At 40.6% G+C, this 14,630-nt stretch overlaps 1 protein-coding gene across 6 annotated transcripts in view; it reads left to right on the top strand.

Moving 5' to 3' along the window:
• MDFIC (MyoD family inhibitor domain containing) overlaps positions 1-14,630 on the top strand; it is a 215,045-nt gene that overhangs the window by 188,845 nt on the left and 11,570 nt on the right. For 5 of the 6 annotated variants that reach the window (XM_077265028.1, XM_077265027.1, XM_077265026.1 and 2 more), the window contains one exon: positions 3,023-3,293. The exons of the other annotated variant lie outside the window; for it this stretch is intronic. In XM_077265028.1, coding sequence (XP_077121143.1) covers positions 3,023-3,291 — 269 coding nt within the window. In that variant the 3' untranslated portion in view covers positions 3,292-3,293. Of the gene's footprint in view, positions 1-3,022; positions 3,294-14,630 lie in introns of those variants that run through there. 6 annotated transcript variants of the gene reach the window in all.

Below are 14,630 nucleotides of genomic sequence, written 5' to 3'. Positions count from 1 at the left end.
TCGCCCATTCCACTGAAGCCATTGTCTCCTGTAAAAAGACAAAAATAAAAAACAACCATATCCCTCACCCGTCAGTTGTTCTGTCTCCTGCCATAATCCATGCCTGGGATAAACCGTTTTCAACTTGGACGGTGCCAAGATGTGACTATCCAGGCTGAGAACCACTGGAGATTGAGCTGCTGCAAGCTCAGCCTCAGTGACTAGTGATGACGTCATTGAGGTTACCCCAGGTCACCGAGGCTGAATTCCTAGCCGGGCCTCTGAATTGCGCTGACCTCTGTGAAATCACTGCTAGCACTGTGAGAAAAAGTGGTGAATTGCAGTGAGGTTGATGAGGTCACTGATGTTGCACTCGCTGCAGCTCATTCCTCAGTGGTTCTCATCTTGGCACCGTCCAAGTTGAAAACTTTATCCAAGACATGGATTACGGCGTGGAACAGAATGTCGGACAGGTGAGGGATATGTTTTTTTTTTTGTACAGGAAATGATGGCTTCAGAAGAATGTGCGCGAGGCTGCCGTCACATGATCAGTATTTGGTCAGTATTTTACATCAGTATTTGTAAGCCAAAACCAGGAGTGGGTGATAAATGCTGAAGCGGTGAATATGTTTCTATTATATGTTTTCCTCTAATTGTTCCACTCCTGGTTTTGGCTTTCAAATACTGATGTAAAATACTGACCAAATACTGATAGTGTGACGGCAGCCTTAGGTGAGTATAGCTTTGTTATTTTTAAATAAAAATGTAAAAGTATGTTTGTTTGTTTTTTACTTCAAATAAAGGTCTTTATTCTGGCTGTGTGTTTATTTACAATATAACTATAGGATTAGTAATGGAGAGGCGTCTTTAGACGCCTCTCCATTACTAACCCGTGGGCTTGATGTTACCAGACAATACAATGGTGACATCTACCCTACAAATTTGAACCCTACTTGCCACCAGCACAGGTCCAGTGGGAAGAGATGTGCCTTTTCTGGGCAGTTGTGGGCTGCTATTTTTATACTGGGGGGTAATATCCATGGTTTAATACCAGCCCCCAGCTGCTTTCTTTAGCTTGGCTGGTTGTCAAACATTTTCCCTTCAACCACCTGGGCTGATACCACAGAACTTCTCTGTGGGCTTTTGCTCTTTCTCCTCTTTGATGCTGGTCAATCATAACATGGCCGGCTCATAGGAGGGAGAATGCGCTCAGGGTGCATGCAGTTTGTCTCATGTTAATATGATGAGAACTTTGCATTATCTGCTTTCCCCCGATCTATTGAAGTGTTGATTCTCAGGAGATCAGGAGCGCTGGATCATTTTCCTGAATGTGTTATAGGCGATATGCTCCTGTTCTCATATTCTCCAGCACTCTAATAATAGGAAAAGACATAGCGATTGTGGCCTTTTCAGCGTGTTCATGTCAGACAAATCTCGCCTATAGCTATGACCTTCCTGGTGGATGTTTGTTTCTTCCCCTCTGTCACCCAGTCGTTTTCGGTTGACTAGCATCATAGAGGTAAAAAATCAACCGCCCACAGAGAAGTTCTATGCTATACAGTTGGTTGATAGAGATGAGTCAACAGTAAACTGCTCGAGTACTCGATTCGATCAGGTCAGATGCTTCAGACCTGCTCGATTCGACTGCCAAGCATAGTTTAAGTGAAAGAAGGAATTGAGCATTTTTCTGGGAGACCTGCACTTGACGGCCAGGTAGGTGGACGATGAAGGAGAGAGGAGAGGTTTCTCTATTAGTAACTACCGAGTTCCTTTGATTCGGAAGCGGCTATGTCAATAGATCTATAGATATGGAGGTTAGATAGATAGATAGATCGATATGGAGATTAGATAGATATACCTGGCTTCAGTACAGTGTGTGGCTCCGATGATTTAAATAAGCTTTTTTACAGCAGAGAGAGAACAATCCTCCAGAGCTCTTCAACTCACAAGAGTCCGGCTGTCCGAGGAGTCCCTGCTCTCCCAGCAGGGTAATTTCTGGCTTCAGTGCAGCACATGGCTCAGCTGATTCAGAATCAAATGAGCTTATTACAGGGACCCGAGCTCTCCATCACCATCCGATACTTGGCATTAATTGATGCTTGATCGAGCACCCCAATGCTCGATCAAGTATCGACCAGTGCCGAGCACGCTCACCCGCCACTATTGGTACAAAGAACTTGCATCTTTATTATCAGAGGGTATACCATTCAAATGGAGAAGCACAAAAAAAAGAAAAACTGTTCCAGAATTAGTAAAACTATGGCAATTAGATGGTACTCCGTTTAAATTTAAAAAAAAAAAAAAATCCCATGTAATGTCAAGGTCAAAGGTCATCAATTGTATTTTCACATAGCCACCAATTATTCTGAGTTTTCTTAAAATAGTCCTGCAAATAGGTAATTTAAATTTTTGCTAAATAATTACTGTTTTAATTTTCATTAAATATTGTTCATGGGTATCTCATATATAAATATTATAATAAAGAAACACAATGTCCCAAAGAATAGAAAATATATTTGATTGCTTATTGTATGTACATCTTTTTCCAGGGTTTAATGAATATTGCCTATAGAAATAAAATGTATTCTATTGTCTGTAGAAGGATAATGATTTTAGCTTCTTTCAGCATTGTCTAATGTGTACTGCAGTTGATATTTGTGTATTGCTTATTATGTATTTCCTATTTTCTAGTAGTAATCACGCACATAGGCCATTGTTCCTGAGTCAGTATGTAAAGGCATTGCTATAGGAACCTTTCAGAACAGTAACAATTGATGAGCTGAATGACATTAGGAATGCATGTCGATAAGATGAATGTAATTTACAATATGATGAGCTATTTGTGCTTTTGTTTTGCAATATTGTAAAATAGCCCAGTATTTGTTTCACTCCAAAACAGCGTTCCTCAGTAAGAAAAAATAATTAATATTTCATGGAGCTTATAAAAATTGTATTCCATATTGTGTTATTTCTTTTTACTTCATCCTTTTCTGTCTATCTCTGTATCATCTTTTTAGATTTCATTCTTTCTTGTTTGTATTAGACTGCTGTGCTTCTTTGATTTTGGCCTGTCTCTTCTGTCAGTGCACTGAGTTCATCCTTGGCCCACATCAGGTTTGCTCCTGTCTGCATGAGGCCTGTAATTCCTGCTGTGGCTACTGTTCCAATGTCTGTGTGGGCCTTGAGGAAATTCCCGCTGAGGACCTCAACTTCCACTTTGATTGTGACTTTGCCCTTTTTGATTCTTGCTGTGAGGCAGCGGAGTGCCTGGAGATCTGTTTTGAGTGTTCTGAACTTTGTGAATATAGCTAGCTAAAAGGATGACCAAGGTCAGTTCAGTAAGTGCATTTATTTACTGTTTCACTTACATCAGACTTACATCAATGCTTAACCAATAATTAATACACTAGTATTTTTACTTGCCGTCACCAGAAAAATGTGTTGCCCAAGCTAACTTTGAATATACAAGCCTTTCATAACTTAGTGTGTGAAAAGTCTGCTGTAACAAGAAACATGTTCATATATCTGGGTACAACTGACCATATCGTATTAGTAAGACCCAGCAAGTTATCAGTTTTGTATCGAATGATTGCTGCCATTATTTACTTGTGACATACAATCTATAAATCAACACTGATCCACATGATGTTCTGTCTTGGCTATATACTTATTTAAAATATAATGAATTTTTATGAATTTATATTTAATTGGACAAATAGATTTGTTTGCTTTGTGTTGGAAATGTGTACTGATATTTGTGTTTTGTTTTTGGTTTTTTTTAAAGAAAGCATCATTTTTTGGTACCAGTTCTCTAATTCTCAGTAATGCTAAATCAGCTGTCTTATATAATATCTTGCAGATTTGATAGGTTCTGGTCACTCAATAATAATAAACAATCATCTTCACTTTATTAAAAAATCTTGTGTTCTGTGCCAGAATGTTTTATTTCACCAGTATTCTTTAGTCTGATTGTTGCATGGCATCTCCTGTTTCTTATATTAGTATTTAGTAATTGTGGTTGTTCTAAGGTCAGATAGACACTCATGTTACTTTTTAGTTGGGACAGGGAGTAGTATCCTGAATTTTTTTGCTGCATGAGCCAAGCTTTTGCCTTAGGTGTTTTTACTATGTTGATCAGTACTCACTGTGACTTTTTTTTTTTTTTTCAGTATTAGCATTGATATTGATATGTTCAATTTGTTAAATTGCTTTGATTAGTTAAAAGGCACAGAAGGAAGCATGTTTTAAAATTGATTTGATTTTTCTATCTGCTGTCATCCTGTAATGAGAATTTTTATCTTACATAGTACAGCTGGTTTCCATGGATCTTGGCATATAGCGTCTGGCCTGGTTTGTGAAGTAGTTACATTTTAGGGGAGGAGTTGACTATTCACATACTAGTCATCTTCTTTAGACCATTGATTTCTACACATCAGTTAGCGGCTCATTCCCCACCCCCAACCCCTTCTAATTCCAGACTGAGCTTCTCTTTTCAGTCCTGTGGAATGGCAAGCCAGTGCTAGGTACAGTGAGAGTGGTGATGTTGGGTGTCTGGTTCAAGTGCACTGGTTTCTCTATATGCAAATATAGTGAGAAGTGTAGACTCAGAACAAACCATTGATTGCTTAGTTTGTTCTGAAACAAAGAACATGACCAGGCAATTTAAGGAACTAGTTTTTACTAAAAATGAAAATTGTGTTACCCCGGAAACGCAAGAAAAGAAACCGTTAACTATCACAGATACACCTATCCCGGATCAGCTAGGACCCCTGTGCTGCACAACCGATAGGCCCAGTATATTATATCGGGTGCACTATAATTTGTGTGACCAGTGATTCTGCCTAATGCGGTAACTGGGTGTTACCCAGAGCAAGGGTGCAATTAGATGAGTGCAAGAGGCGGCCCATGTAGCGGTGCGGCACAGAGATTCACAAACTTAACAGTTCTCTAAAATTACAATTCTATTATGCTATCTATACCCAAGCTCCCCCCATGGAGGGGAATATCTAGTTAAGGTTCACACAGCCCTCTTAGCAAACAATGTCTCTGGCTCCAAGGTCTCTAAAACTCTGCGTGTATGCACTCACGGAGATCCCTGTGGTGGGGCCTGAGCTCAGGACTTACTGGACATTAAGGCTACTTTCACACATCAGGCTTTTGCCGTCAGGCACAATCCCACGAGTTTTGATAAAAAAATGGATCCGTTTTTTTTTTCCGCCGGATCTGTTTTTTTCTCATAGAGTTGTATTAGCGCTGGATTCCGCCTGATGGCCACATGTTTCATCCGTATTTTCCGGATCCGTCTAAAAAATTTCCGGCAGCCGGAGAAAACGTTCATTAGAACGTTTTTTTCTGTCTGACGAAAAAATGCCAAGCGACGGTTCCAGCGATAAACGGATGAAACTGACATGTGAAATTATGAATCCGGCCTCCGAATCCAGTTTTCTATGCATTCTCCATACAATCATGCAAAATTTTCATTCTGGGGTGTCTCTCTCTTTCTCTCTCTCCTTTCCCCAGAACAGGAAGTCCAAACTCTATCCCCGGGTTCATTAAAAAAACGGATCCAGCAAAAAAAACGGATCCATTGCATCAGTTTTTTACAATCTCCAACGGATCCGGTTTTTTTTTACAAATTTGCCAAATCCTGCCTGCCGGCAAAAACCTGATGTGTGAAAGTAGCCTAACTGATCGCAGAAGTGGCTGTCTGATCGTCCCCACTGCCATTAAGCTGGGAGACCTTGGTGTGGATCCTGGGCTTGTCACCTGGAGTGCAGTTTTTGCCTGACAGGCTAGCAGAAGGCTATTCACGTCACAGCCATGCTTTGGCAGTCGTCCCTCCAACGTGATTCTTCGTCTCTGACAGGAATCACAGGGACAGTTGCACCTTTCCTCAGTAATCTGACCAGCTCCCAGCACACTGCGCACACCCGTTCTTCTTAACTCTTCTGTGCTCCTGTCACATCTGTCTCTTTCTAACTGCACTTCAATATAGCCACCTGCAACTCTGTCATACTTCAGTTTTCCAACTGTCGCTGAGGGTGGCTCAAACTGGTTATCGCCTTGTGTGCCAACTGACATACAGGTGACAGTAGTATGAATCTGCAAACCGCTGCCATCTAGTGGCTAAAACACCAATAACATGTTTTATGTTTACACAGGTAAGCAGCTGTGTAGTGGGAATCTTCAACCACTCACTCACATGGGCTTTATAGTTCTGCTAATACTACAGTTCTCCTATAGTATTTTATGATGCTACTCACCAGAACAGTCACTCAATGATGAGTGCCTGTCCCATCAGAAACCAGGAGGTAAATAAACAGCAAATCTGTCAGCAACTCAAGAGACAGCTTGAGAATAACCTTTTAAGTGAATCTGTCAAATTTGACCTATCTAAACTATTAATATGGGAATACGGGTTATAGAATGCTGAAAATAGGCCTACCAGTGTGACTCATATCAGACACCTTGTTGAGAAATCATCTTTTATCACTTTAGAAATTACCGTACCTCTTCCAGGCTCTGGGAGGATGGTGCCTGGATGACAACTCTGCCTCCAGAGCTTATTTTATATGAAGAGGAATTACCAGTGAGAGAAGTAACTAACACAGAACAGGAGAAGTGAAATTCTTCTTGGAACTACATTCTTTGCTTCTCTGTATATTAACAATATTTCAGCCCTGTCTGCCTGTGAGCTGGAAGCTGAAACGGAGAGGAACCTGCAGAGGTTTCAGTTATAATCACACACAACTCTGCAGTGAGATCAGGAGAGCAGAGAGTGGCCATTACACATCACACTGGTATCCATTACACATCACACTGGTAACTCCCCCTTATATTTAAAATAAGCTCTGGAGGCAGAGTTCTCTACCAGGCACCATCTTCCTCAGCCTGGAGAGGTAATTTATATAAAGTGATAAACGATGATTTCTCAGCAACAAGGCATCTGATATGAGGCATACGGGTGTGACACTTTTCAGCCGTCTATAACCTACATGCCCATATTAATAGTTTAGGTAGGTCAGATGAGGTGACAGATTCCCTCTAAATTTCCTTCTTCTTTTCACTTCCCTCCTGTGTTTTAGCTGTTTCTCTTTACTGCTTATCTATAAGTCTTCTCCGCTATTTTCTTTTTATCTCCAAACATAGTCCTTGAAGGAATGAGGGTAAGTTGCTGTTTCAATAGTAGCCACTTTGCTGCTCTTGGGCAGAGGTTAGGCTTTGTTCACACTAGCTTTGTTCATCATCTGTTTGCTGTGATTTCACCAACGCCTCTCCTCCAGAGAATTATAAAGAAAAAGCATACTGTATATACTTGTGTATAAGCCGAGATTTTAAGCACATTTTTTTTGTCCCAGAAAGTCAGCAGTTGAGGGGGAGGGGAATGGCGGAGCAGTGGCAGGCGCCGGCGGCTGTGACATCATACTCACCCTCCTCGGTCTGTCGCTGAATGTCCCTGCATCTCCGTTGTCTTCGTGCATCAGCTCTTCCTGTGTTGAGTGGTCACGTGGTACCGCTCATTAAGGTAATTAATATGTTCGCGTCTCCACTCCCATAGGCATGGAGTGCATATTCCTTTTCTTAATGAGCGGTACTACGTGACTGCTCAGTACAGGAGAGCTGCCAGTGCCGTCCCGGGACACGGAGATGCAGGGATGTGCAGCAACGGACCGAGGAGGGGGAGTATGACGGGGAGCCACGCATACTATGAGGGATTGGGAGAGCCACGTATATGATGGGGGAGCCACGCATATTACGGGGGAGGATGGGGGAGCCACTCATATGATGGGGAGGAAGGAGGAGCCACGCATATGACGGGGAGGACAGGGAAGCCACGTATATAACGGTGGAGGACAGGGGAGCCACGCATATGGTCGTGGAGGATGGAGGAGCCACGCATATTATGGGGGAGGAAGGGGGAGCCACGCATACAACGAGGAGACCGAAGGAGCCACACAGCAGGACAGGACGGGGGGAGCCACACAAATCAGGACAGGGATGAGGGGAGAATGCATACCAGGATTGTACTCGAGTCAATAAGCTTACCCAGTTTTCCATGGCAAAATTACGTGCCTCGGCTTATACTCTGGTCCGCTTATACTCGAGTATATATGGTACTTTTTTGTTATAGAACTGTGTTGCGCTAGTCTATCAAAAATCTGAAATCTAATAGAGATTAATGCAAGTGTGAACAGAGCGTATTTTTTGAGTAAAGATTTACATTCCACTATCTTAGTTTTTATGTGTCATATAATCTCTGGTAATTAACCACCCTTGCAGTACCACTTTTTATGAGCTTTAAGAGTTTCTGATCCAACTTTCCACAATTTTGGCATTTTTATTTATGGGTTGCAATAGTAGGATTCATTACAGGCTAATTTTCCACTTGATGTATTTAGCATGACCACTTGAAAACTTACCTTTGAATGCATGGCCAGATGTATTAAACTGTATTATTTGTTTAAATCCTCCTTAAAAGAAGAAAAAAATACAAGCATACATGCATTATAATATGTGGTATATTGTGTTTTGTGTACAGGTCTATTCAAGAGTGAATTTGACTGATCCAGACATTTTGTAGCCACATGTGTGATAACAGTAAACCTGTTTTAACATACTTGACATTGTGGACATGTACAAGTACTTCTAACTAAATTAGAATGTCATCAAAAAGTTACCTTATGTTTTGGACTCGCAGGAGGCAGGAAAATGTCCCTGCTGCAGTAATCCGGCGCTAGGGAAACCATGTAGTCCCGATGCTTAAAGTGAAGGAATATTCATTAGCCGCTTCCCTGTCTACCTGTCAGCTCTGAGCAGTGGGCGGGGAGCGGCAAATTAATATTTCTTCACTTAAACAGTGGACCCACGTGGTTTCCCCAGTGCCAGATTCCTGCAGCAGCTGGGGAGATCGTGTTTCTGGTGGAGGAGGGGGCAGGAGCAGGGTGCCAGAGGAGAGATCGCCGCATACCTGACAGCACAGCCCTGGCCCGAGCTGTGCTGGATGCTGAGTGCTCCAGCATAGGACCTGTGTGATGTCATGAAGAGGGTGGGCTGGATCATCACATGACAGCACAGGGCCCTCCCTCTTCATGATGTCATCACAGGTTCTTCAGATATTGCAAGCTTCCTCTTATGACCTGTGGAGAGGCAACAAGAGGGAGGGCTCTGTGTGGTCATGGGATGCTCCAGCTCTTCTTTACCTCACCACAGTGTTGCTGGCTGGCTGCATGACCTGCACAGCCTGTACAAGCAAGAATTAATTAAATGGTTAGTCATTACAACACATAAAAAAGCACTTTGCCACTCCTGTGGTGAACTTTAACTCCCAGTATTATTTTTCAGTGCTGGAGTGGTGCTTTAAATACAACCCCTGGCAAAAATTATGGAATCACCGGCCTTTTAGGATGTTCATTCAGTTGTTTAATTTTGTAGAAAAAAAGCAGATCACAGACATGGCACAAAACTAAAGGCATTTCAAATCGCAACTTTCTGGCTTTAAGAAACACTAAAAGAAATCAAGAACAAAAAATATGGTAGTAATGGTTACTTTTTTTTAACCAAGCATAGGGGAAAAATTATGGAATCACTCAATTATGAGGAAAAAAATTATGGAATCATCCTGTAAATTTTCATACCCAAAAATAACACCTGCATCAAATTAGATCTGCTCGTTGGTCTGCATCTAAAAGGGAGTGATCACACCTTGGAGAGCTGTTGCACCAAGTGGCCTGACATAAATCATGGCTCCAACACGAGAGATTTCAATTGAAACAAAGGAGAGGATTATCAAACTCTTAAAAGAGGGTAAATCATCACGCAATGTTGCAAAAGATGTTGGTTGTTCACAGTCAGCTGTGTCGAAAATCTGGACCAAATGCAAACAACATGGGAAGGTTGTTAAAGGCAAACATACTGGTAGACCAAGGAAGACATCAAAGCATCAATACCGGAAACTTAAAGCAATATGTCTCCAAAACAGGAAATGCACAACAAAACAAATGTGGAATGATTGGGTGGAAGCTGGAGTCAACGTCTGTGACCGAACTGTAAGAAACCGCCTTAAGGAAATGGGATTTACATACAGAAAAGCTAAACGAAAGCCATTATTAACACCTAAAGAGAAAAAAACAAGGTTACAATGGGCTAAGGAAAAGCAATCGTGGACTGTGAATGACTAGATGAAAGTCATATTCAATGATGAATCGCGAATCTGCATTGTGCAAGGTGATGATGCCGGAACTTTTGTTTGGTGCCGTTCCAATGAGATTTATAAAGATGACTGCCTGAAGAGAACATGCAAATTTCCACTGTCATTGATGTCATGGGGCTGCATGTCAGGTAAAGGCACTGGGGAGATGGCTGTCATTACATCTTCAATAAATGCACAAGTTTATGTTGATATTTTGGACACTTTTCTTATCCCATCAATTGAAAGGATGTTTGGGGATGATGAAATCATTTTTCAAGATGATAATGCATCCTGCCATAGAGCAACAACTGTGAAAACATTCCTTGAAAAAAGACACATAAGGTCAATGTCATGGCCTGCAAATAGTACGGATCTCAATCCAATTGAAAATCTTTGGTGGAAGTTGAAGAAAATGGTCCATGACAAGGCTCCAACCTGCAAAGCTGGTCTGGCAACAGCAATCAGAGAAAGTTGGAGCCAGATTGATGAAGAGTACTGTTTGACACTCATTAAGTCCATGCCTCAGAGACTGCAAGCTGTTATAAAAGCCAGAGGTGGTGCAACAAAATACTAGTGATGTTTTGAAGTGGTTTTTTGTTTTTGTTTTTCATGATTCCATAATTGTTTCCTCAATTGAGTGATTCCATAATTTTTACCCTATGCTTGGTTAAAAAAGTAACCATTACTGACTACCACATTTTTTGTTCTTGATTTCTTTTAGTGTTTCTTAAAGCCAGAAAGTTGCCATTTGAAATGACTTTAATTTTGTAGAAAAAAAGATCACAGACATGGTTCAAAACTAAACAAATGAATGAACATCCTCCAAGGCAGGTGATTCCATAATTTTTGCCGGGGGTTGTATAAGCCCTGTGCCCCCATTCTTATAATCACCCTTCAGCGTCTTCATATAGTACTTTACAGACACCAGTGGAAGAGTGGAGAGGCACACAATCCAAGCTGCTTGAGGTCTAGTGTGAAGTTTCCACAATTGGTGATGGTTTGGGGAGCCATGTCATCTGCTGGTGTAGGTCCACTGTGTTTTATCAAGACCAATGTCAGCACAGCAGTCTACCAAGAAATTTTAGAGCACTTCATGCTTCCCTCTGCCGACAATCTTTTTGGAGATGGAAATCTCATTCTCCAGCAGCACTTGGCACCTGTCCACACTGCCAAAAGTACCAATACCTGGTTTAAAAACAACAGTATCACTGTGCTTGATTGGCCAGCAAACTCGCCTGACCTTAACCCCATAGACAATCTATTGGGTATTGTCAAGAGGAAGATGAGAGACACCAGACCCAACAATGCAGACGAGCTGAAGGCTATCAAAGCAACATGGGCTTCCATAACACCTCAGAAGTGCCACAGGCTGATCGCCTTCATGCCACACCGCATTGATGCAGTAATTGATGCAAAAGGAGCCACGACTAATGATTGAGTGCATTTACTGAACATACATTTAAGTAGGCCAACATTTCGGATTTTAAAATCATTTTGCTAGCTGGTGTTATAAAGTGTAGCTGGTGTTATAAAGTGTTCTAATTTACTGAGATAATGACTTTCGGGTTTTCATTTGCTGTAGGTAGTGATGAGCGAGTGTACTATACTGTACGAGTATTTATGACTGCTCGGAGATTTAGTTTTGATCGCGGCAGCTGAACGATTTACAGCTACTAGCCTGCTTGATTACATGTGGGGATTCCCTAGCAACCAGGCAACCCCCACATGTACTCAGCCTGGCTAGTAGCTGTAAATCATTCAGCTGCTGAGATGAAAACTGAATCTCCGGGCAGTCATAAATACTCAGAGGTCACCCAAGCGTGCTCAGGAAAACCCGAGGAACGAGTACACTCGCTCATCACTAGCTGTAAGCCATAATCCTCAACATTAACAGAAATAAACACTTGAAATAGATCACGCTGTTTGTAATGACTCCATATAATCAATTTCACTTTTTGTATTGAAGAACTGAAATAAATTAACTTTTTGATGATATTTTAATTTATTGAGAAGCATTTGTATATGTTCTATCAGTGGCAGATGCAGACAAAAGAGGACCTCTGTACATAAACAATAATATGGGCTTTTTGATGTCTAATAGCTCATTACAATGCACAATTCTAATTTCTTTGTAGGTGGAAATAGGTCCCATTGTCTCTTAGGACCTGTGTAAGCACAAACACTGAACGCAATACAATGAAGAATACTATAGTTTATGCCAAGCAAGTCTATCAAGATTCTTGGTTTTCTTCGCTAAAATCCAACTAAACCATAGCAAAAATGCATTGAAATAGGTCTGTTTGAACATACCCTAATAGTTGCAATTATATCTGAAAGTGTTTCATAACAGCAAACTTTTCATATTGTTTTAGCATTTTCTGATCTATGAATGAATTACTTTCTTTCCTCTCTTCTTTCTTTACCCAGCTTTGCTCTGTACATTTTTTACCAATAATTGCAGTATCTGTGGACCTGTCAAGGGCTTGTAAATCGTATACTATAAGTTCCTTGAATGGAGATTGCAGTTAACAGCGTGGATGAACGGAGTACATGTGCACCTAACTGGTGACCAGAACTCCTCAGCTAAGGTTGTACATACTGGCATGTGGAAACATAGCACAGATGGAGATACTAAATTTATCCAATAAGTTGTTACCCTAGAAGTAAAAACACAAATATTCTTTGATATGCATGTTTGTCAAGCATGTATACCTGATGTATGATTTTTTTTTTCCTGGGAAAACATTGTGCATGTTCACTCAATAAGAATTTTGTTCTTTGATCATGCAAAAAAGGTGAATTGACTTCTCAGAAATTGACTTGTGTTTAGAACTAAAGACCTAAGTAAATGAGTTAGGAATAACTTGAACCTGTCCTATAACTAAGGATACGTATGTGCAGAGAAGGTAACATCTACTGTATGCTTATGTTAGAGAGCTCCTCTTTTTAGGTTATTGTCCACTATGGAAAACAGATTTTTGGCATACTGATCAACCATATTCACTTGAGCAATCCTGAAGAAAGGTTCCATGATTTCCAGTTCTTTCTGCTGCTTGTCAAGCAACAGCCCTACATCAGCTCTTTTACATATGCTCTAGTAATGACGAATTCATAAGAGTTGTCTTTATATAGAAATCTTTCTAGGTCATAAAATAGCTTAGTCGCAAACAGACAGCAAAAACAACAATAACTTCATCTTAATTAGCATTCAAATAATATCTTTGAATGAGTGCCTTGACAAACATTTTTTGACTGTAAGTATTCTGAAAGCATCATCAGCAAATCTTTATTCCAAAATAAAGGGATTAACCAGATGGTGAGTTTTTACCTCAGTATTTGTAAGGCCAGGTGCACATGATCCCAAAGTAGCAGCTCTTTGGACGCAGTGTATGTTTGCTGTTTCCAAACCGTTGCCGTCTGTTGAACGCAGGTGAATTCCATGTATTCACTGAACCGTGCGGATTCTCTGCATTCAATACATTCTTTTGATTGTCTCCGCAAGAGAAATTGACATTCATTGGCGGTCTGGAAAGACGGGCCGCATGTCTGTCTCTGCAGGTGATCCGCGGACATCTGTGGACAAATAGTGGACCGTGGTGTAAAGGGAGCCACTATGCTGTAACATCTGGCCGCTGTGGGTTTGATGCTGCATAAGTGCGCAGCATCAAACCTGCAGCAGCTCTGGATCGTGTGCACATACCCTTAGTCCAAATCAGGAGTGGGCAAAAAAAATACAGAAATGGTGACGTGTTTCTGTTTTACTTTTCCTCTGTCTGTCTCACTCCTGGTTTTGGCTTGCAAATACTGAGGTAAAAAACTCACCAAATACCGAACATGTGCACGTGGCCTTTGAGCATGTTAAGAGGAATCAAAGAGATCCCTCATTTTCCTCCGCTGTTTTAGTTCGATGCTTACCGGTTACCTTTGCTCTTTACTTGCTAGTCTTTAAACACAGGAAATTGCAGAGTGGGCCCGATCTACCAATCGAACTGAGTTGGGTCATAGTATAAGCTTACGCAATAAAAAGTTGTAAGGAAAGCAAATATTTTACAACAAATCTTTTGTCAACTATTGGTTCAAACTTCTCATACAAACATTAGTGATTTTCCTCATACCAAAAAAGACACAGGACTGGATGTGACTCATGGACTATAGTTTGCCCAACACTGCACTATAGATATATGACTAGATACTGCAATATTATTCTACCAATGTTTTTTCTGGTGTGTTGTGTGTTTTGCTTTGCTATGTTATACATTTCTTAACCAAAGAATGACTAAATTTAATATTAAAACTCTATAAAACAATTTGTAACTAATAAATGTGTGTATTAAGAATTTTCCTGAAATATTTTTTGTGTATGTTTACATTAACTAATTTTTATACTTTACATAAATGTATTTTCTAGTTTTATTTTACTTTTATCTTTGATGCAATAATTTATCTTAATATTTTTTTTTAT

Source organism: Ranitomeya variabilis, chromosome 5, assembly GCF_051348905.1.
Source record: "Ranitomeya variabilis isolate aRanVar5 chromosome 5, aRanVar5.hap1, whole genome shotgun sequence".
NCBI lineage: Eukaryota > Metazoa > Chordata > Amphibia > Anura > Dendrobatidae > Ranitomeya > Ranitomeya variabilis.
Note: the sequence above shows the minus strand (reverse complement) of the source record. Positions and strands in the feature narration are given on the sequence as shown.